Source organism: Pristiophorus japonicus, chromosome 1 (genome assembly GCF_044704955.1).
Source record: "Pristiophorus japonicus isolate sPriJap1 chromosome 1, sPriJap1.hap1, whole genome shotgun sequence".
NCBI classification, from domain to species: Eukaryota; Metazoa; Chordata; class Chondrichthyes; family Pristiophoridae; genus Pristiophorus; species Pristiophorus japonicus.
In genome coordinates, this window is record NC_091977.1 from 469456000 (window position 1) to 469480429 (window position 24430).

The following is a 24430-nucleotide window of genomic DNA, read 5'->3' on the forward strand; positions in this document are numbered from 1 at the left end:
CCATGCTATACATGACTGTAACTGGAGATGACCTGTAACAATAAGCATACCTTACCACCAGGGGTGCATTTGCAGGAGACACTCCATACCTGTCTCACTGAGGTATATAAAGAGAGGTCTCAGGCAAGTGCAGCACTGGAGAGCTGGAATTAAAGGTGCAGGTCCTGAGTGACTTTGACTTCAGCATGTGTTTCGTGTGAGTCAGTACATTAGAGTCAGGACTTAACAGTGGGGTTGGAGGAGATTACAGAAATAGGGAGGGGCGAGGCCATGGAGGGATTTGAAAACATGGATGAGAATTTTGAAATCAAGGCATTGCTTAAGCAGGAGCCAATGTAGGTCAACAAGCCCAGGAGTGATGGCCAATGTTTCCTTGAAGCTGTGCAGATGCAGAGTGTCCATGAGGTCCCACGCAGGCTTTTGCATTCTAAAAACCATGCATGCACAAAGTTTGAATGGATCATGCAGCAATTTAAAGAGACCATACACAAAAATAAAAAAATCAAGAGAACATTGGTGATGGGTAAATGGGACTTGGTGCAAGTTAGGACATGGGCAGCCGAATTTTCAATGACCTCAAGTTTACATAGGGTAGATTCCCAGAATGTTCCTGGTGTAGGATTTGGCACTGGTAATGTAATTGAATGTCATGGGGAGGTGGTTAGACTCTCTCTTGTTGGAGATGGTAATTGCGTGGCACTTCCTTGGCGCGAATGTTACTTGCCACTTATCAGCCCACGTCTGGATGTTGTCGCGGTCTTGCTGAATGTGGGCAAGGACTGCTTCATTGAAGAATTTGAGAATGAAACTGAAAACTATAATCATCAGCGAACAGCCTCACTTCTGACATAATGGAGGGAAGGTTAGTGATGAATCAACTGAAGATCATGGGGCCTAGGACACTGCCATGAAGAACTCCTGCAGTGATGTTCTGGGGCTGAGATGATGGGTCTCGAACAACCACAACCATCTTACTTTGTGCTAGCTGTGACTCCAGCAACCCCGTTTCCCCCGCTCCTGCCGATTCCCAGTGACTTTTGTTTTACTTGGGCTCCTTGGTGCCACACTCTGTCAAATGCTACCTTGATGTTAAGGGCAGGCACTCTCACCTCACCTCACCTGGAATTCAGCTCTTGTCCATATTTGGACACGGCTACAATGGAGTCTGGAGCCAACTGGTCCTAGCGGAACCCAAACTGAGGCTGCAGGAAAGATCAACATAGATTTGGGAAACGACAGCAAGTTCAGGGGCTTTGGAGAGGACAGGGAGATTAGACATGGGGCAGTACTTTGCAAGGACAGAGGGGTCAAGATGGATTTTGAGAGAAACATAGAAACATAGAAAATAGGTGCAGGAGTAGGCCTTTTGAGCCTGCACCATCATTCATTAAGATCATGGCTGATCCTTCACCTCAGTACCCCTTTCCTGCTTTCTCTCCATACCTCTTGATCCCTTTAGCCATAAGGGCCATATCTAACTCCCTCTTGAATACATCCAATGAATTGACATCAACAACTCTCTGCGGCAGGGAATTCCACAGGTTAACAACTCTCTGAGTGAAGAAGTTTCTCTTCATCTCAGTCCTAAATGGCCTAACCCTTATCCTAAGACTGTGTCCCCTGGTTCTGGACTTCCCCAACATCGGGAACATTCTTCCTGCATCTAACCTGTCCCGTCAGAATCTTATACGTTTCTATGAGATCCCCTCTCATCCTTCTAAACTCCAGTGAATAAAGGCCCAGTTGATCCAGTCTCTCCTCATATGTCAGTCCAGCCATCCCTGGAATCAGTCTGGTGAACCTTCGCTGCACTCCCTCAATAGCAAGAACGTCCTTCCTCAGATTAGGAGACCAAAACTGAACACAATATTCCAGGTGAGGCCTCACCAAGGCCCTGTACAATTGCAGTAAGAGGGTATAATGACGGCAGATTTTAAACGAAGGTGATCAGAACCTCCAGGAGAGGGAACCATGTACAATATCAGAGGGCCAGGCAGGGAAGTTGGATGTTCAGCTGTTTAGAGAAAATAGAGTCAAGATAGCAGGAGGTGGATCTCATTGACAAGCTGAGCTCGGAGAGGGTATGAGGGGAGATAGGAGCGAAATTAGAGGAAGGGTCAAATTCAAGATTGGGGCGATGGGGGGATCTTGGATGAAATTTGACTCTGTGGACAAGGGAAGAGGGTGATGCATTTGAGGCTGAATGGATGATCTTAATCTGAGTGACAAAGAATTCCACGAGCTCCTTGCATGTATTAGAGGTGAGAGTGGGGAGGCAAGGGGTGGTTTGTAATAAAAGAAAAAAGCCAGGCTTATTTATCTTTGCATTCCAGGAACCTGGAGTAGTGAGCAGTTTTGGCAGAGTCCCCTGATAATGGCTCTTATATCGTTCAATGACACATTACACGTTCCAGGCACACTGTTTTGTTTCTCATTATGGAGAAGGTGTTAGTCTTCTGCTCAGGCTTTTTAAATTCTTTTTCACACAATGTTTGTTTAATTCATTTATAAATATTATTCATAGATATATATTGGAAATACATGGTTAAAAAACTTTCACGTTCAAAATGCATAGGTTTCAGAGGTCTGTCTTGAAAACAAGTATCCCCATTTATAACATCCTTTATTATGGTTTCTACTTAAATCTGGCCTGTTTTCTCCTTTTGGTTTTCCATCTCCTATTAAAGTGTTCAGATAATTATTTCAAAAATAGTTTAGCACATTCCAGCAAATGTACAGTTTCATCAGGAGCTGCAAGAATAAAATAATAATAGTTTGCACGGTGATATTTATAAACATAAAAAGGTGTAAATGTAAATTGAATGACAGACTTTTTGTGTCTAAATTAACTTTTTCAATTCACTGAAAAACATTGCAGTTCTAATGGAGAAAAATGCCAGGAAATGGGACGATTTTAACTTGAAACATGAATTACTAGTGAATTATAGGTGGGATCCTTTGTCTCAGACTCTAATAAACACAGTTTTCCATTGCAGAGACTACAAAACAAAAGGAAATGTGTTTCAAGAGTAAATCCTTTTCTATTTTAAAATGGGATGTTAACAATATATACATTTACTTAAAACAAATCTATATTGAGAAATGTATGAAATACCATAAATATGATTGACATTGGAAGTGTCTAGCATTGGTTAGTCGTCTATTTGTACTTTTTTTCCCGTTTCTTTTGTAAATTTCTGACATTCGGGACAACCAGCAAAGCAACAGCTTGTTGCCAGCCAAGATCAGTATTATACAATAGTCTACTATTTAAAATAATCGTGTTTTCCTAAACCAAAATAGAGCATCGCAAATAAAATAATTACCGCATTTTATAGATCATTCTGTACCTCCGATATTATTATTCGTTTTCACGATGTCCACGTAATGTGCCCATCTATAGCATATTTTGAAGTTATTTTGTGGCTGCATTCTAGTATTTTATATAAAGCAAAATCCCCTATTCCCTTTATCGTTTGTTTTGCAAAGTGCGACGAACAATGAGAAACGTTGGACATAGAAAAATATTCCAGGTAGATCTCAGGGAAGTTGCGTAGCGTCATTGGGCTGGAAATGTTCCAAATTTGGGTATTTAAAACGAGCGATTATTCTCCCTTACTCGCGGATACTTCCGGTTTGGAAGAAATTAACAGGAGTAAAAACACACCGCGCTAGCTAACATTACTAGTTCTGTGCATTTAAATAAAGGATTCGTGCATTCTTAACTCTTGTCTTTTGGCGGTCTCAGTGGCTTTGTCCTCCTGACCTTGAGGAGGTAGGTAAAGGTGCAGGCACACCTTCCTATGGGATTCAGCGGAGAAAAGAGGCAGCTGCTCCCTCTAGCCTCTGATTTTAAATATCATCCGAATCGTGCCACTCATATATTTATTCACCTTGAGCTTGGGATTCCTTCCGTCTGGGAATCTGCTCCCGACCCTTTACCTTTATCCAATTCAGATTTTAAAACAATTCCACGAACTTGGCTTCATGCAATAACCAAACAGGCTGGATCCCTTGATAAGCTCCAACTCCATTTATCAACAATAAGTGTGCTCCCAAATAATAATCTGGGATAAAACGACAACGGAGACCAACATTTGCCACAACTGAGCGACCTCGGGTTTAATTTTTTTTAGATTGTGAATCTTAAATCTCTTAGTCTACCCTCCCGTGTAATCTCGTTAATTTGTGCGGCACTGGGTGAGCTTGCATCTTGATTCCCCCCTCCCTAACTGAGCAAATGGGCTTTCAAATGTTCAGTGCAGAATACTGCTTGTTATTTTGCTCGGTCACAGTGCCACGTACCTGCACGGAAGCAGCCAATGGCTCTGGCTCTGTGCGAGCCAGGTATCTGTTTCCCAACTCACGTGGTTGTGGGCAGGTAAATGCAAAAAAAGAGCCCATTAAAGAAGGACCAGCTCATTTGCATGGGTTCTCACGCAAGCAAAAAAAAGCGATCCCCTCCCCTGGGCCGTCCTGGTTTAGACGGTTGTAAGGTGTCCTGGTGCAGGTGTGGGGTGTCTTTTTCCTCTCATTGCTTTACTTTTCACTGGGGGAGGTGAGCGATTCATTTGGGGTCACTTTTCGGAGTTTAGTTTTAGTGCCTGTCTCTTTTCCTGTTGAGCATGACGGCGCCTCTCGATTATTTGGTGGTTTTATTTGGGGCAACGGCCGGGGCACATGGGAAAAAGCTGGGATCTGATGAGAAAGAGCTGGTGCTTTTGTTGTGGCAAGTGGTGGATTTGGCAAACGAAAAGGTACGACACGATTATATTGTTCACGCTGTATTGTGAAAAGCTGTTGTGGGGTAGGGGAAGATCGTTATTATTACACAGCATATCTATTCCCCCAGCACCGCGAAAGATACAATTATTCGGAAATTTCGATTTAATTTGTTTTTGTCTTTACTTTGTTTTCTTCTAGGCGGGGAAAGTGCACAAAGTATTTGTAAACCCGAATAACTTGGAACTAACAGAGCAATGTACCGAGCACACTGGCATTACACTAGAAAACCTGACCACAGCAGAACCTCTGGAGCAAGTCCTTCAACAGGTGAATGCACCGCCTTCGGTGCAAGACTAACTTTACCCAGCTTTGCTATGGGGAGGTGAAATCCGACCTGGTCGGCACCAGTTCTTCACCAGAGCTGGTGTTTTTCCTTCCTCTTACCACTTAGACTATTTCTAGTTGTTTTGATGTCGAACGCAACGCCCGAGAAAGTTTTAATTATACTTTGAAATAGTTCTGATTTAGGAAACTTCAGTCATTGTGGGTGGATAGAAAAGAGGCAGGTAGTTGATAGTGATTCGACCTCCAAGTACAGTATCGCAAACGTAGCTTGTACGACGCGATTGTTAATCAAACTGAAATTGTCTGGGCAGGACAAATTGGATCTAGTTATTAAATTGCAATCAAGAAGCAACAAATGCAACATCTTTATTGTAATTAGTTCTACAACATTATTTAACCAGATACGTCTAACAGACTCTTTTTATATCGAGTAACGCTGAGACTTGTCCACTCCCAAAAAATGGTGTTCTCATGAAAATGTAAACCTAAAAAATTAAAGAAAGTGATTAAAGTCTCTTGGTCAATGAGGTGCAGGATTATCATCTAAATGCAAATATTTACGTTTGAGTGCTGTTCGGGGACTGAGGAGTTGAAGTGTTTGGAGCGGATATATATAGACTTGGAAACTGTTGAATTGTGTGCTTTTGTACCGACCTGTCTACCCAAAACACAGCTGGATTGCACTGTTGGCGTGTATTACGAACAGTACAACAAACGGCTTTAGAGGCCCCAAGCAAATCACCTATGCAAATTCCACTGAACACATGGGAAGCTGTACCTATCCTTTCTGCTGCTCCTGGTAACAAGATAAGTGTCAATGTATTCTAATTTGACAAGGCAAAACAAATCGGCTCGGTATCACAAGATTCAAAAAATGAGTGAATGTATCTCCGTTTTGAACACAGCTTCACTTTACTCACCAATCATTTATGAGCAGAAGTGATTTAACACAATAATGTCACTGTAATTGCAATGTTTATTAGATTCACATTTTAAATAATACTCATAGGTATGCTGAAATCAGAAGCAATACTCCTTCAGTAAACAATAAAACGTCAGAATTTTCCATTAATTTCTCGCGAAGCGGAAGGAGGCTTATGCTTAGGGGGTGACTATTTCATTGTTTTATCCCACTTTATATTGCGGAATTCACAGGAAGGTATTGACATTGATCACATTGTTTTCACACAGTTCAATCGATCTGTGAGCAATGAGTTGAATATTGGAGTGGGCACTTCATTCTGCCTTTGTACAGATGGTCAGCTGCCCATACGTCAAGTCTTCCACCCTGAGGCTTCTAACAAGGTATGCACTAAATTACGTTTGCAAATATGTTTTAATTAAATAAAATAGATGGTTTTAATGACTGTTACAAATGCGTTATAATTTCAACAAGTATCTGTTTCGAGTTGTAGGTTAAACTTGTTTTGGAATATGTTAAACGACTTTACATGTTTAGCAACTGTGTTTATAGATTAGTGTTTTTCGGCCAGTTGTCCCAAATAATTTTAGATGCTGTTGTTAGAAGTTTATAAAAGAAAATATTGAGTGAACAGCAGGGATTTGCTTCCCTTTTTTTGCAACTTATTTTACGCGAATTTAAAGGGAAAGCTGAGAGGTCATTGTTGTGAACGACTGTTTTCAAGCAGACAAACGGCTATGGTTTACATTTCGTTCTTGATTCCTCTGACAGAATGTCACGTTACCAGAATGCTTCTATACCTTTTTTGATCTACAAAAAGAATTTAAGAACTGCTGCCCAGATGCCCCTGATCTCCATGAACTCGACCTCAATGCTATGTCCAACCGTATCCTTTTTTAAGAATTTTTTTCCTTCCCCCGCCCCATCATGGAAGGCTACGGTTTGTGATTTGTTTCACCATGCGGAAGTGACTTTCCCCAATGTCTCCCGAGAGCTTGTGGTTCAAACCCATACAGAATTCGGAATAATTGCCGCCTAACAATGCCGTGCAAGTCAAAAGAATACAACCTGTGTTTATAGCTTGTGATTCTAGGCATATCGGAACTCAATATTATTGGTAGTTAGATATACTTAAAGGGACACGGTGTTTGTTTACAAACAAATAATGCAATCCTGTAAATCGTGCAACAACACATCACTGGTCATTTAATAAGGGCGATATCACTGTCAACGATTACCCATAGATTTCCTTGGGTCCTCTTCCCCTAAATAAAAAAGCAAGCGAGTCCCTCCCCTTCTTCATTCCAATTGTCTACTGCTGTTGAAATGTTGTGAGATCCTTTCCTCTCAAAGACAATATACCATGTTACTAGATAGAGAAGAGTGTGATATTTAATAAAAATAAAGATAATGGTATAAAACCTACCTTGTAACATTTTGAGAGGCAGAAAAAAATGATTTGGGTGGCTGGTATTACAGCTCAATAACAATTTTTGAGTCAGATGGTTCAAGGAACCGAATCTGCCTAAAAACTCACCATTGAGGCAATAACTGCTTTACAAGCATAAATCAAGCAAACAAATAAGGTAACAAGAGCTAATTTAGATCTCTTAAAAGGACCTTTGATGGCTGTAAGTAAGTGCATTACCGAGTGAAGCAATGAGTCTTGCAGATCAAAATGATTCTCTAGTCTGTGCTGAGTCATCTGATTTCAGCCAGTTCAATGCAGTGGGAGGGGTGCTGCAATTTGCCCCAACAGCATTACACTAGGAGGAGAAAAATCAGTGAAGGTGAGTCAGTTGCTATCAAGTAACTTGTGCTGGAAAATGTACGTGCATGAACACTGGGTAAAGATAGAATGAGGTTCAGCTATGATGTCCCCAAGGCCAAAAGGCCCATCAACACTCATTGACTAGTCTTACACATGAAGACTGGACACTTGAAGGCTCACTCAATGGAGCAATGGGTAAAGACACCACAGAGTGGGCTGTTACAGATTTGAATTCCAGTCTGTGTTGAATTTACGATGTGAGCTTAAGGTTGGTATAATTGTTCTCCAAGTTCCTTGGCTGGGGAGCTGTCAAATCAGCTAGAGTTCCCACTGCTGACTGCTATCCAGTGACCCTTGCTGGATAGTTAATTTGTATGAACATTGTGCAAGAACCGAATCTGTGATGCCCTCCACAGTAAAATCACCTGTTTACACTCACTGTCACAGTTCATACATAAAGAATGTCCACTACAGTTGAGGTACTTGAAGGAGATCAATATCCGTGGGAACAGGGGCCTAGCAAGAGCTAACAGCACCTCTAGCCAAGCTGTTCCAGTACAGCTACAACACTGACATCTACCCGACAAAGTGGAAAATTGCCCAGGTATAGCATGTCTGCAAAAAGCAGGACAAATCTAATCTGGCCAATTACCGCCCCATCAGCCTATCCTCAATCATCAGCAAAGTGATAGAAGGTGTCATCAACAGTGCTATTAAATGGCACTTACTCACCAATAAACTGCTCACTGATGCTCAGTAAGGGTTCTGCTGGGACACTTCAGCCCCTGACATCATTACAGCCTTGGTCCAAGCATGGACAAAAGAGCTGAATTCTAGAGGGGAGGTGAGAGTTACTGCTCTTGACATCAAGGCAGCATTTGACCAAATGTGGCATCAAGGAGCCCTAGTAAATTGAAATCAATGGGAATTTGTGGGAAAGCTCTCCACTCACTGGAGTCATACCTAGCATGAAAGAAAGGTGGTTGTTGGAAGCCAATCATCTCAGCCCCAGGACATTGCAACAGGAGTTCCTCAGGGCATTGTCCGAGGCCTAACCATCAATTACCTTCCCTCCATCATAAGGTCAGAAGTGGGGATGTATGCTGATGATTGCACAGTGTTCAGTTCCATTCAGATAATGAAGCCACCTGTTCCTGCTTGAAGCAAGACCTGACAACATTCAGGCTTGGACTTATAAGTGAAAGTAACATTCGCACCACACAAGTACACAGCAGTGACCATATGCAACAGCGAAAACCTAACCACTCCCCATGACATTCAATGAATCCCCCATCGCTGAATCCCCCACCATAAAAATCCTGGGGGTCACCATTGACCAGAAACTCAAGTGGACCAGCCACATAATACTGTGGCTACAAGAACAGTTCAGAGGCTGGGTATCCTGTGGTGAGTGACTCATTTCCTGATTCCTGTGCCTTTCCATCATCTACAAGGCACAAGTCAGGAGTGTGATGGAATACTCACAACTTGCCTGGATGAGTGTAGTTCCAACACTCGGGAAGCTTACCATCCAGGACAAAGCAGCCCACTTGATTGACACCCCATTCACCACCTTAAACATTCATTCTCTCCACCACTGGTGCACCGTGGCTGCAGTGTGTACCAGCTACAAGATGCACTGCAGCAACTCATTAAGGCTTATTCAACAGCACCTCCCAAACCTGCGATCTCTACCACCTAGAAGGACAAGGGCAGCAGGCACATGGGCATGCCACCATCTACAAGTTGCCCTCCACGTCACACACTATCCTGACTTGGAAATTTGTCGCTGGGTCAAAATCCTGGAACTCCCTCCCTATCAGCAGTGTAGAAGTACCTTCACCTCATGGACTCCTCTGGTTCAAGAAGGCAGCTCACCACCATCTTCTCAAGGGCAATTAGGGATGAGCAATAAATATCCTTATCATAGGATCATAGAAATTTATGGCACAGAAGGAGGCCATTTGACCCATCGTGTCTGCTGGCTGAAAAAAGTTATCCAGCCTAAACCCACTTAACAGCCTTGCCAGCGATGCCTAAAAAATAAAGCTTCAGGAGATGATTAGAGATACATTTTGGTAACGTAAAAGCACCCAAGGGATGGGACAAAATGTGATATGCAAGGTAGCCAGCTGCCTAGATGTTTCCAAAAGCCAGAGGGTGGCTGGCCCTTGTGAAAGGAACCATATCTCATTGCGGGTCAGCAAAGAAGGGGGAAAATGATTTAAAAATTATTCCTAATTTCATTTTCTCAGTGGACAGATATGCTTGGCTTCTGTATAGCACCTTCCCACATCAAGAAGATGGATAAGAAGATCACGGATGCAAACCTTTATGCTATCAGAGCACCACTAGCAAGTTTTCCTTTGTTTAATTCTTTTCTCCTGAAGACAATAACTCATACTGGGATGCAGCTCCATGGATAACACCAACCCAGATTACAGTTCTGTAAATGCATCGCAAGTTTGCAGTTCTAGATGTGTGAGTTTCAACAGGCTATTTGATTATGATAGCCAATTCAATCTTGTCTTCAACTGATGTCGGCATGTCCACTTTCCAACAACTGAGATCACTGGATCAAGAGCAGGAATATTGGCAGCTAACATCCCCTTCCCTAGCCCAGAGATATTGACAACTATTTTAGTGCAAAACAATAAATCAAGTGCCCCTTGATTAAAGGGGGCAATAAAACCGACAAATTACCCAATAAAACTTTTTAACAATAAAGGGTCAAATTAAAATTTGGTTGCCGGGGGCGATGATACACTCCAATCCCTCCGGCGCTCACCTCTCACGGAAGGCCGCATGCGTACCACGTGCTCCATCTCCAAGTACATCCTGGCTAGGATGTTCAGAGATACTGACATAAATGTAGTGCACACCACAGTTGAGATCAATTAACTTAGCACAGATAATAGATCTGGTTTACATTGCTCAGTACCACATCACGCAGTACATTTCTCCACTAAATCATTGGGTCAGCCATGAACGGCCTCTTGAGAATCAACATTGGTTTTGAAAGTTCATTAGTGATCCTCAAGTAGAATATGTTTCTCTTTGTGCCATATGTGGCTGCAGGGGGAGGGGCCAAAAACGTTAGTGGGAGTTGTGTACAGACCTCCAAACAGTAGTAGTGATGTTCGGGAGGGCATCAAACAGGAAATTAGGGGTGCATGCAATAAAGGTGCAGCAGTTATAATGGGTGACTTTAATATGCACATAGATTGGGCTAACCAAACTGGAAGCAATACGGTGGAGGAGGATTTTCTGGAGTGCATAAGGGATGGTTTTTTAGACCAATATGTCGAGGAACCAACTAGGGGGGAGGCCATCTTAGACTGGGTGTTATGTAATGAGAGAGGATTAATTAGCAATCTCGTTGTGCGAGGCCCCTTGGGGAAGAGTGACCATAATATGGTGGAATTCTGCATTAGGATGGAGAATGAAACAGTTAATTCAGAGACCATGGTCCAGAACTTAAAAAAGGGTAACTTTGAAGGTATGAGGCGTGAATTGGCTGGGATGGATTGGCGAATGATACTTAAGGGGTTGACTGTGGATGGGCAATGGCAGACATTTAGAGACCGCATGGATGAACTACAACAATTGTACATTCCTGTCTGGCATAAAAATAAAAAAGGGAAGGTTGCTCAACCGTGGCTATCAAGGGAAATCAGGGATAGTATTAAAGCCAAGGAAGTGGCATACAAATTGGCCAGAAATAGCAGCGAACCTGGGGACTGGGAGAAATTTAGAACTCAGCAGAGGAGGACAAAGGGTTTGATTAGGGCAGGGAAAATGGAGTATGAGAAGAAGCTTGCAGGGAACATTAAGACGGATTGCAAAACTTTCTATAGATATGTAAAGAGAAAAAGGTTAGTAAAGACAAACGTAGGTCCCCTGCAGTCAGAATCAGGGGAAGTCATAACTGGGAACAAAGAAATGGCGGACCAATTGAACAAGTACTTTGGTTCGGTATTCACGAAGGAGGACACAAACAACCTTCCGGTTATAAAAGGGGTCGGGGGGTCTAGTAAGGAGGAGGAACTGAGGGAAATCCTTATTAGCCGGGAAATTGTGTTGGGGAAATTGATGGGATTGAAGGCCGATAAATCCCCAGGGCCTGATGGACTGCATCCCAGAGTACTTAAGGAGGTGGCCTTGGAAATAGTGGATGCATTGACAGTCATTTTCCAACATTCCATTGACTCTGGATCAGTTCCTATAGAGTGGAGGGTAGCCAATGTAACCCCACTTTTTAAAAAAAAAAAAAAAGGAGGGAGAGAGAAAACAGGGAATTATAGACCGGTCAGCCTGACATCGGTAGTGGGTAAAATGATGGAATCAATTATTAAGGATGTCATAGCAGTGCATTTGGAAAGAGGTGACATGATAGGTCCAAGTCAGCATGGATTTGTGAAAGGGAAATCATGCTTGACAAATCTTCTGGAATTTTTTGAGGATGTTTCCAGTAGAGTGGACAAGGGAGAACCAGTTGATGTGGTATATTTGGACTTTCAGAAGGTGTTTGACAAGGTCCCACACAAGAGATTGATGTGCAAAGTTAGAGCACATGGGATTGGGGGTAGTGTGCTGACATGGATTGAGAACTGGTTGTCAGACAGGAAGCAAAGAGTAGGAGTAAATGGGTACTTTTCAGAATGGCAGGCAGTGACTAGTGGGGTACCGCAAGGTTCTGTGCTGGGGCCCCAGCTGTTTACACTGTACATTAATGATTTAGATGAGGGGATTAAATGTAGTATCTCCAAATTTGCGGATGACACTAAGTTGGGTGGCAGTGTGAGCTGCGAGGAGGATGCTGTGAGGCTGCAGAGCGACTTGGATAGGTTAGGTGAGTGGGCAAATGCATGGCAGATGAAGTATAATGTGGATAAATGTGAGGTTATCCACTTTGGTGGTAAAAACAGAGAGACAGACTATTATCTGAATGGTGACAGATTAGGAAAAGGGGAGGTGCAAAGAGACCTGGGTGTCGTGGTACATCAGTCATTGAAGGTTGGCATGCAGGTGCAGCAGGCAGTTAAGAAAGCAAATGGCATGTTGGCCTTCATAGCAAGGGGATTTGAGTACAGGGGCAGGGAGGTGTTGCTACAGTTGTACAGGGCCTTGGTGAGGCCACACCTGGAGTATTGTGTACAGTTTTGGTCTCCTAACCTGAGGAAGGACATTCTTGCTATTGAGGGAGTGCAGCGAAGGTTCACCAGACTGATTCCCGGGATGGCGGGACTGACCTATCAAGAAAGACTGGATCAACTGGGCTTGTATTCACTGGAGTTCAGAAGAATGAGAGGGGACCTCATAGAAACATTTAAAATTCTGATGGGGTTAGACAGGTTAGATGCAGGAAGAATGTTCCCAATGTTGGGGAAGTCCAGAACCAGGGGTCACAGTCTAAGGATAAGGGGTAAGCCATTTAGGACCGAGATGCAGAGGAACTTCTTCACCCAGAGAGTGGTGAACCTGTGGAATTCTCTACCACAGAAAGTTGTTGAGGCCAATTCACTAAATATATTCAAAAAGGAGTTAGATGAGGTCCTTACTACTAGGGGGATCAAGGGGTATGGCGAGAAAGCAGGAATGGGGTACTGAAGTTGAATGTTCAGCCATGAACTCATTGAATGGCGGTGCAGGCTAGAAGGGCCGAATGGCCTAGTCCTGCACCTATTTTCTATGTTTCTATATCTATGTTTCAGAGGATGTCTTTGGGTGGCACACAGAATTTTTCTAATGCCTTCATTTTCTTCATGTTGGGGACTCATTCAGCTTTTTTGCATTTGACCATTTAGCAGTGTAATCAACTAGTCACTTCTATTATGTATGTAGCTAAGGTAGAGCCTCCCAGACTCCTGGTCTGAGTGGCTCAGTACCAGATCTGGCAGTGCATCAGTATCTTCGAGAGGAGGGAAATAAGTTTTATGGTGGGAGTAAGGAGAACAGATAGGACTGCATGCATAACACAGTTGTCAGTACAAATCTGTTTCTACCATATGTCATCCTATTTGACAGTACATTTATGGTTTGCTGTAGAATGAATAGATCATACAAAAATTCATTATTAGCTTTTCGTACTAGGCTATCACAATATTCTTAATTAAAAACGATTAGGAACATTCTAAGATGTCAAGTAGTATGAAAGCAAATATGACTTATTGCACTATTGATATCACTATTACAATTATCATCTTTACGCACTACTTTCCTTGATGAGTTTCTGCAGATCTACATCTTGAAGACAATTCATCCAACTACAAATTTGGTGTTTCGGATATTATGATTGCAAGCAGCATTATATTAACCATTAATTCAAAACCCCACAGTAAGCAGCATCTGTTCAATGGGATTCTATTTGCTTTAATGTGAATGAATTGAATTTTTTGTTTGTAACACTTGAATCTGTTTAGATCACAGGTTTACAGATCCAGAAAGGGTGAATCACAAATTCGAAACGGGGACCTGGTAAGTCTTCCTAATCTAAGTATCATAAAGCTCAGACATTTAACAATGATGCTGGGAGTAATACATATTCAACATTTATTTGTTTACTATTTTTCCTGATAATTGAAATTTTTTTTTCCTCTCTCACGCAAGAGACTATTAACAGAAATGAGAGCACGTTGAATTGGTGACTTATTGACATGGATAGGGAATTAGTTCAAAGATAGGAGACCGAGAGGAGAGATAATGGGTATGTAATCCAATTGTCAAGATGCGATTAGCAGGTGAAGTTCAATGTGGGGAAGTGTGAGGACATCCTCTTTGGACCCAAGCAAGATAGATCAGACAATTTTCTAAATGGTGAGAAGCTAGGAACTATGGAGAAGCAGAGAGATTTAGGGGTCCAAGTACAGAAATCACTAAAACTCAGAGGACAAGTACACAGAATAATTAACAAGGCATATGAAATGTTGGCCTTTATTTCAAGGGGATTGGAATACAAAGGGGTGGAAAGTATGTTACAGATATATAAAATTCTGGTTTGACCCCATTTAGAGTATTGAGTTCAGTTCAGGGCACTGCACCTCAGGAAAGATATACTGGCTTTTGAGAGGGTGCAGCACAGTTTCAGAAAATGATACCAAGCTAAAAGTTTTAAATTGTGAAGACATGTTGCATAAACTAGGCTTGTAGTCTCTTGAGAATAGAAGATTACTGGGTGATCTAATTGAATTGTTTTAAGATGATTGAAGGAGTTAAGGTCGATAAAGATATGCTATTTTCTCTGGCGAGACATAACCTTAAGATTAGAGCTAGGCCATTCAAGGGTGATGTCAGGAAGCACTTTTCACAGAGTAGTGGAAATCTGGAACTCTGTTTCCCCCAAAAAGCTATTGAGGCTAGGTTAGTTGAAAATGTCAAAACTGAGATAGCTTATTTTTGTTAGGCAAGGGTATTAACAGTTACACCGTCAAGGCAGCTAGATGGAGTTAAGATACAGATTAACCATGATCTAATTGAATGGTGGAACAGGTTCAAGGGACTGAATGACTACATCTGTTCCTATGTTCTCTCCTCTTGAAGCTGTTGACTCCTTGCTAGGGTACACTCCACAAATGGCAGTGTTCTCCAAGTGATTTGTTATTAACACTAAATTCCAGTCAATTAGTGTCCACACACTGGTGAAGGAGGTGACTCATAATTGATTCAATTCCTGTGCTCACCAGTTGTCTACACATGCACTTTCCAGCAGAGGTCAGAAGCTGGGTATTCTGCTGCTAGGACATGATTTAAGGTGACCTTTGTTGACATGCCCACTGATTTCCTTTCCTCCCCTTGGGGAAGCATTTCAAATGCATTCAACACTTCCCTCACTGCTAAGATTCAAAACCCTCATTGTGGGTAATTGAGAGTAAAAAGTTACAACATACTAATCCACAATGCAGTACAAGTGCAAATCAATGTCAACGTATTACACTGCCAGGTTGAATCCATTTTCCTATTAACCATTGATCATTTGCTGTTTCACAAGAAAATCATGGTTTGAATTCAAGGCTTTGATTCCTCCTACATTGAATTATCCTCACATATTGTCTTTAGCACCACTACAAATTCCATATCCTTGCCGCAAACTCCGCCCCCTTTTCTAGCCACTGTCTCCAGATTAGCCAGTCATTTCACAATCTCAATATTCTGTTCGGCTCCTAACTGAATTTCTGATCTCAAATCCTCTCCATCATAAAGACCGCCCACTTCCACGTACATGACTTTGTCCACCTACACTCTTATCTCAGCCCATCTGGTGCTGAAACCTTTATTCATGCCTTTATTATTCCAGACATGATTTCTCCAATGCTTTTCAGGCTGACCTCCCATTTGCCAACCTTCAAAGCTCATCCAAACCTCTGCTGCCTGTATCCTGTCCTGTCCTGTCCCAATGCCTGCTTGTCCATCATATTTGTCCCCGTTGATTGATTTACATTAGCGCCTGGTCTCCAACGTCTCCAGTTTAAAATTCTCATCCTTGTGTTTAAATCTCTCCATGGCCTCATCCATCCTATCTCTGTAATCTCCTCCAGCCTACAACCGCATCTCCCCTCAAAATTATCCTTTCCTCTGACTCTGCCCTGTTGTGTATCCTCCCCTTCCTTTATTCCACTATTGGCAGCTGTCTTCAGCAGGGTGATCTTACACAGAATGCACCTAAACAGAGTGTAAAAGTTAGGTATTTGGAGGATAGGAATTCTATGCAGAAGGGGAAGGAGGTGATGCTTTTGCCTCCAATGCTTGTATTGGTTTGTATTACAGGTAAATAATTTAATCTACCTATAACTTAAACTAGATCAAGTTATTTGGTTTAAAAACTAAACTATAAGTGAAGTTAATTAAATACATAAGTGTTAATTAAATAAATAAAAAGTTATATAGACATGGCAGTGCAGGTAATGTGCCACAACTGCAGCATGTGGGAGTTTGTGGCGAGCATTGTGATCCAGGACGACCACGTCTGCATCGAGGAACTTCAGCTCAGAGTTACTGAGCTGGAGTCCAAGGTGCAGAAATTTTGGGGCATCAGTGAGGGGGAGAATTACCTGGACACTTTGATCCAGGAGGCAGTCACACCCCTTGGGTTAGATAGTGGTACAGGTCTAGTTAGGGACAGGAGCATGTGACTACAACTCAGGGGACCCTAGTTGCAGTGCTGGAGAAGCCTCGGCCTGTGCCCTTACCCAAAAGGTGTGAGGTTCTTGCTGCCTGTGTGGATGAGGGCAAAATCTGCAGGATGTTTGAGCAAACTGATCACAGAACCGTGGTACAGGAGGACACTCAAGTGGGGGGAGTGAAAAGGAAAGTTGTAGTGGTAGGCGACAGTATAATCAGGGGATAGATACTGTTCTCTTCAGTCCTGACCGGGAGTTCCAAAGGCTGTGTTGCCTGCCTGGTGCCAGGGTTAAACATATTTCCTTGCGGCTGGAGAAGAGGAGTGGGAGTGTGAGGATCCAGTTGTCCTGGTCCACATAGGAACCAACATCATAGGTAGAACTAGGAATGAGTTTCTACTGAGAGTTTGAGGAGCTTTGATCCAAATTAAAACGCAGAATCTCACAGGTAATAATCCCTGGATTGTTACCTGAGCCATGTGCAAATTGGCATAGGGACAAGCAGATCAGAAAGTTAAATACATAACTGAAAGATGATGTGGGAGGCATGGGGTTTCAATTCATGGGGCACTGACTCCAGTACTGGGGAAAGAGGGAGCTGTTCTGTCGGGACGGGTTCCACTTAAACCGGGCTGGGACCAGTGTCCTGACGAATCGCATAATTAAGGTTTTAAACTAATGAAGGAGGGGGAGGTTGGGGGGGCACGGGTGGGAGGATTCAGGAGAGGGTCAATTCAAAAACAGTAAGAGAAATGTAAAGGCTGTACAGCAGTTTAGTGATTTGGGTAAAAATAAACCGAGTGGGTCACGAAGGGACAGAGCGCTTAACAAAGGTAATCGGACATCAGTGATTAAGGTAACATCAGGGAAAAATAGAAAAAAGTTCAAACCAAAGGCACTATAGCTGAATGCATGAAGCATTCACAACAAAATAGGTGAATTAATAGCATAGATAAATCAAATCCATTTATTTCTTAACCTTTTGTTGCCTAGGCCCTAAGCTCTGGAATTCCCTGCCGAAACACCTCCTCCTCTCTACACCTTTTTCCTCCTTTAAAACACTTCTTAAACTAAGCACTTTGACCAAGCTTTTGGTCATCTGCCCTAATTTCTCGTTATGTGGCTCCGTGTCAAATTTGTTGTCTTGTAATACTCCTGTGAAGCACCTTGGGCTGTTTTACTAGATTAAAGGCTCTATATAAAACAAATTGTTGTTGTTGTTACGAAGATATGGTTGCAGAGTGACCAAGGTTGGGAACTAAATATTGCAGGATACTTTGAGAAGAGATAGGCAGAATGGAAAAGGGAGCAGGGGTGGATAGCCCTGGTAAGTATGGGATAAAGACAGTAGTGAAAAAGGATCTTGGCTCATAAAAATAAGATGTAGAATACTTCGGGTGGAACTAAGAAACAACAAAGGACAGAAAGCACTAGTGGCAGTGTCTGCAAAATGTATAAATCAGGAAATTAGTGATGCATGTAACAAGGGTAAAACAATAATCATGGGGGACTTGAATTTTATTATTGACTGTACTGCAAATTTGGTTTGCATAAGTAATAGTGCAGAGCACGAGTCAATGGAATGCATTCAATATAGTTTTCTAGATCAGTATTTTGAAGAACGAACTAAGGAACAGGCTATTTTAGATCTAGTGTTATGCAATGAGACAGGGTTAATTAATAAGCTTGTAGTAAAAAAGCCTCTGGGGAGCAGTGATCACTTTATGATAGAATTTTATATCGAGTTGGAGTGATTTAGTCAAATACGAAACTCGGGTCTTAAATCTGAACAAAGCAAACTATGTAGCTGTGCAGGGTGAGTTGGCTAAATTAGGTTAGGAAAGTAAATAAAAGATATGATGGTAGATAAGCAATGGCTAGCATTTAAAGAATTAACGCACAATTCTCAAGAAATATACATTACCTTGAGGAATAAAAAAACCAGGGAAAAAAATGCTCCAACCATGGCTAACAAGAGGTTAAAGATAGTAATAGATTAAAGAAACAGGCTTATAATGTTGCAAATAAGAGTAGTAAGCCTGCAGATTGGGAGGATTTTAGAATTCAGCAAAGGAGGACCAAGAAATTGATGGAGAGAGAAAATAGAATGTGAGAGTAAACTAGCAAGAGTCATAAAAACCGATTGTAAAAGCTTCTATAGGTGTGTAAAGGGAAAGTAAATGCGGGTCCCTTTAGAGAAACAAACAGGAGAAATTATAATGGAGAATAAGGAAATGGCAGAGACATTAAACACATACTTTTGTTTCTATCTTCTCTGATGAAAACACACAAAATATTTGGAAATATTGGGGACCAAGGATCCAGTGAGAATGTGGAATTTAAAGAAATTAGTAATGGTTAAGAAATAGTATTGGAGAAATTAATGAGACTAAAAACTGACCAATCCCCTGGACCTGATGGCCTACATCTTTGGTTTTCAAAAAAGGTGGCTACAGAGATAATGGATACATTGGTTTTGATCATCCAGATTTCCCTTGATTCTAGACCGGTCTGTGCAGATTGGAAGGTAGCAAATGTAACCTCCGTATTGAAGAAAGGAGGGAGTGAGAAAACGGTGAACTATGGATCAGTTAGTCTGACATCAATAGTAGGGAAATGCTAGAATCGATTATTAGGGACATGGTAACAGGGTGCTTAGAAAATCATAATATAATTGGGCAGAATCAACACTGATTTATGAAAGGTAAATAGTGTTTGACGAATCTATTTGAGTTTTTTTAGGTTGTAACTAGCAGGGTTGATAAGGGGGAACCGGTGAATATAATATATTTGAATTTTCAGAAAGCATTCGATAAGGTGTCACACGAGGTTATTGGACAAAATTAGGTCCCATGGGATTGGGGGTAATATACTAGCATAGATTGAGGATTGGTTACCTGACAGAAAATGGAGAGTAGGAATAAATGGGTAATTTTCAGGTTGGCAGGCTATAACTAGTGGGGTGCTGCAAAAATCAGTGCTTGGGCTTCAGTTATTTACAATCTTAACTTAATGACTTAGATGAGGGGACCAAGTGTAATGTATCCAAGTTTGTTGACAATACAAAGCTATGTTGGAAAGTAAGTTGTCAGGAGGATGCAAAGGGATATAGACAGATTACGTGAGTGGGCAAGAACATGGCAGATGGAATATAATGTAGAGAAATGCAAAGTTATCCACGTTGGTAGGAAAAATAGAAAAGCAGATTTTTTTTAAGTGGTGAGAGATTGGAAAATGTTGGTACTCAGAGGGACCTGGGTGTCCTTGTACATGAATTACAAAGTTAATATGCAATTAGGAAAGCAAGTGGTATGTTGGCCTTTATTATAAAAAGATTGGAGTACAAGAGTAACGAAGTCTTACTGCAATTATATAGGGCCTCGTGTACTGTGCAAAGTTTTTGTCTCTTTTACTTAAGGAAGGATATACTTGCCTTAGAGGGAGTGCAACAAAGGTTCATCAGACTGATTCCTGGGATGGGGGATTATCCCATGAGGAGAAATTGAGGAGACCAAGCCCAGAGGGCTCAATTTTCCCCTGTGATTTGCGACGTCTTTTTTGGAGTAGGCTGCTCTTTTTGGCCTAAGTTGGAAAAACCACAGTTTGCCCAATCAATTTGCACCAGTGTAAGTCAATTGGTTACGATTTTTTTAGGTCAGTTTTTTTTTCAGCCAAAGGGGGCGTAACCAGCCATCTGCACCAATTAGGGAAGTTTGGCCAGCTGAGAGTTACTCCAGTTCTGCTTAGACCAGCTTATGTGGCCTCTGCTGAAAAACCTTCTGGAAAGTTAAGGAAATCGGCACAGCTAATGAAATTGGCGCAGCAAATGCCCGGACACACTAAAAGAATTGAAAAATACATAGCAGCAACTTGCCTCCAACCTCGCCCGAAGGCTGTCCGGTCCCATTCTCGGTCCCCGCCGCACACGCGCAATCTTCACTTTGCAGCCTCAGCTCGCATTGTGTCCATGGCAGCCTGATCTTTTTGGCGCAGATCAACGCGCCACCCCCAAAACTAAAGGTCGGGTTACGCCACGCCAAAATGAAGAAATCCAACGGGGAAACCTATTTTTTTGGCATGCTTAGGCCCCAACGAATCAGGCGCAACTCTTCTAGTATGCCAAAAAAATGCTTTGTGGAAAATTGAGCCCATAGTCTCTAGAAATTAGAATGAGAGTTGATCTCCTTAAAACATATAAAATTCTTAGAGGGCTTGACTGGGTAGATGCTGGGAGGATGTTTACCCTGGCTGGAGAGTCTAGAACTACGGGTCACAGACTCAGAATAAGGGGTTAGTCATTTAGGATTGCGATGAGAAATTTATTCAATCAACAGTAACTTGCATTTATATAGCGACTTTAACATAGTGAAACGTACCATGGCGCTTCACAAGAGTATTATGAGATTAAAAAACTTGATACCGAGCCACATAAATTGAAATTAGCACAGGTAACCAAAAGCTTGGTCAAAGAGGTATGTTTTAAGGAGCATCTTGAAGGAGGAAAGAGAGGTGGAGAGGTTTCGGCAGGGAGTTCCAGAGCTTTGGCCCTAGGCAACAGAAGGCACGATTATTGAGCGATTATAATCCAGGATGCTCTAGGGGGCAGAAGTAGAGGATCGCAAACATCTCTGTGTGGGGGGGGGGAGGAATGGTTTGTGGGGCTGGAGGAGATTACAGCGATAGGGAGAGGTGAGGCCATGGAGGGATTTGAAAATTAGGATGAGAATTTTGAAATTGAGGCGTTGCTTTACCGAAAGCCAATGTAAGTTAGCGAGTACATGAGTGTTGTGTGAGCAAATCTTGGTGCGAGTTTGGACATGGGCAGCTGAGTTTTGGATCAACTCTAGTTTAGGTAGGGTAGAATGTGGGAGGCCAGCCAGGAGTGTGTTGGAATAGTCAAGTCTAGAGGCAACAAAGGCAAAGACTGAGACAGGCGATGTTATGGAGGTGGAAATAGGAGATCTTAGTTATGCTGCAGGTATGTGGTTGAAAGCTCATCTGTGTCAAATAAGACACCAAGGTTGCGAATGGTCTGGTTCAGCCTCAAGATTTGTGAATCTTTGGAATTTTCTACCCCAGATGGCTGTAGATGTTAGTCATTGAATATATTCAAGACCGAGATCGATAGATTTTTGGATGCTAAGGGACTTGGAATATGGAGATCGTGCTGGAAGGTGGAGTTGAAGATCAGCCATAATCTTATTGAATGGCGGAGCAGGCTCGATGGGCCGTATGACCGACTCCTACTCTTATTTCTTATGTTCTCATGTTCTTGTGTTCCATGACTAGCTTTCCTTAAAGGAGATAGATTCTTTGCGATTCCCACAGAAAAAGGGAACACTGATAATACTGCGTTATGGAACCGTGCATGGGGGCTCCTGGAAAGTCTCTCGATTTCCTATATGGCCAGTCCATCCCTACAACCAGGTCCCATGCTCTGGAATTCCCTCCCAAATCCTCTCTGCCTCTCCACCGCCCTCTCCTATTTTAAGACCATTCTTACAACCCACTTCTGACCAAGCTTTCAGTCGCCATTCCTAGTTTTACCGACTTTAGCTCACTTTTCTTGTAAAATGCCCTGGGATTAATTTCTAAATGCACGTTGTTGATGTAGTTAATATATTGAATGTATAATGTATCTGTCTGTGCACCCTTACGATTTGCTTTGTATTTATTTGAGTAAATTACAAGATGTACTGTGTGTAACAGTCTACTAAACTTCAACTGAATAAATGCTGAGTGCCATGAGCAGTGATGCATTAAAAAAAATATTGATTTCTAATTGTTATCTGCACCTTCCCCCACCCCCCACCCCCCCTAAAAAAAAATGGTGTAAAGGAAGAAAAAATTATTGACTGTCTGATAGTTGGACACATATGCCCCTAAATTACATTTTGAATATTAGAGTACAGTAGATGTAGTAAAATGCTTTGTTATTTTAATAAAGACTTAAGCTGTTTATTTTGAATGGGTTTAATGGAGGCTTTTTTTAAAAGATAAAATGAAGGATTTTCCAACAAAGATATAAAACCTTTATACACTAATACTTGAAAGCTCAGTTTCAAGATGAAAATAGTTTTCTATCAAAGTTTTCATTCTCAGCAACTTTAAAAATATACATGTATTTAGCTATTGGAGTTGCTTCCTCAGCTTTTTGAAACTTAGACTTGAATGTAGGGGGTACGGTTAAGAAGTTTGCAAATGATACTAACATTGGCTGTGTGGTTGATAATGAAGAAGAAAGCTGTAGACTGCAGGAAGATATCAATGAACTGGTCAGATGGGCAGAACAGTGGCAAATTGAATTCAATCCAGAGAAGTGTGAGGTAATGCATTTGGGGAGGGCTAACCAGGCACATTAAGTGGTAGGACACTGAGAAGTATAGAGGAACAAAAGGACCTTGGAGTCCATGTCCACAGATCCCTGAAAGTAGCAGGCCAAGTAGATAAGGTGGTTAAGAAGGCATACGGAATACTTGCCTTTATTAGTCGAGGCATAGAATGCAGAGCAGGGAGGTTATGCTTGAACTGTATAAAACACTAGTTAGACCACAGCTAGAGTACTGCATGCAGTTCTGGTCACCACATTACAGGAAATATGTGATTGCACTGGAGAGAGTGCAGAGAAGATTTATGAGGATGTTGCCTGGACTGGAGAATTTTAGCTGAGGAAAGATTGGATAGGCTGGGTTGTTTTCTTTGGAACAGAAGAGGCTGAGGGAAGACCTTATTGAGGTGTATAAAATTATGAGGGACCTAGATAGAGTGGATAGGAAGGACCTATGCCTTAGCAGAGGAGCAACAACCAGGGGGCATAGATTTAAAGTAATTGGTAGGAGGTTTAGAGGGGATTTGGGTGGAAATTTCTTCACCCAGATGGTGATGGGGGTCTGGAACTCACTGCCTGAAAGGATGGTAGAGGCAGAAACGCTCAACACATTTAAAAAGTACTTTGGTAAGCACTTGAAGTGCCGTAACCTACAAGGCTACGGACCAAGAGCTGGAAAGTATGATTAGGCTGGATAGCTCTTTGTCGGCCAGAGCGGACACGATGGGCCGAAATGGCTTCCTTCTGTGCTGTAAACTTCTATGATTCTATAAACCAAATACAAAATAGCAGCTATTACCATTGATACGTAAACAATCCTTTTAGGATTATTTTATGTTTATTTATGAAAAAGTGATGTTATTTACATTTTCTGGTAGTGATTTATTTATTGTAGCTTCTATTCCTAACACAGACCAAGCACAAGCGATCATTGCTTGGTTAATTTTGAATACCTAATATTGACTGCTGGATGATAGGTTACCATGGCTTCTTTTTTTTATTAGTTCCTTGGATATGGGCATCGTTGGCAAAGCCAACATTTATTGACCATCCCTAATTGCCGTTGAAAAGGTGGTGGTAAGCCGCCGCCTTGAACCGCTGCAGTCCACGTGGTGAAGGTACTCCCATGTGTGTAGCAGTTTGATACAACTGAGTGGCTTTCAAAGGGCAGTTAAGAGTCAACCACACTGCTATGGTTCTGGTGTCACAGGTTTGCTTCCCTA

The 24430-nt window shown here is 42.0% G+C and overlaps 1 protein-coding gene across 3 annotated transcripts in view; it reads left to right on the forward strand.

Moving 5' to 3' along the window:
* Positions 1–4442: 4442 nt before the first annotated feature.
* esrp1 (epithelial splicing regulatory protein 1) overlaps positions 4443–24430 on the forward strand; it is an 86668-nt gene continuing 66680 nt past the window's right edge. For all 3 annotated transcript variants that reach the window (XM_070894167.1, XM_070894177.1, XM_070894185.1), the window contains exons 1-6: positions 4443–4757; positions 4924–5052; positions 6262–6375; positions 6764–6878; positions 14002–14100; positions 14186–14240. In XM_070894167.1, the coding sequence (XP_070750268.1) occupies positions 4626–4757; positions 4924–5052; positions 6262–6375; positions 6764–6878; positions 14002–14100; positions 14186–14240 (644 nt within the window). In that variant the 5' untranslated portion in view covers positions 4443–4625. The remainder of the gene's footprint in view (positions 4758–4923; positions 5053–6261; positions 6376–6763; positions 6879–14001; positions 14101–14185; positions 14241–24430) is intronic.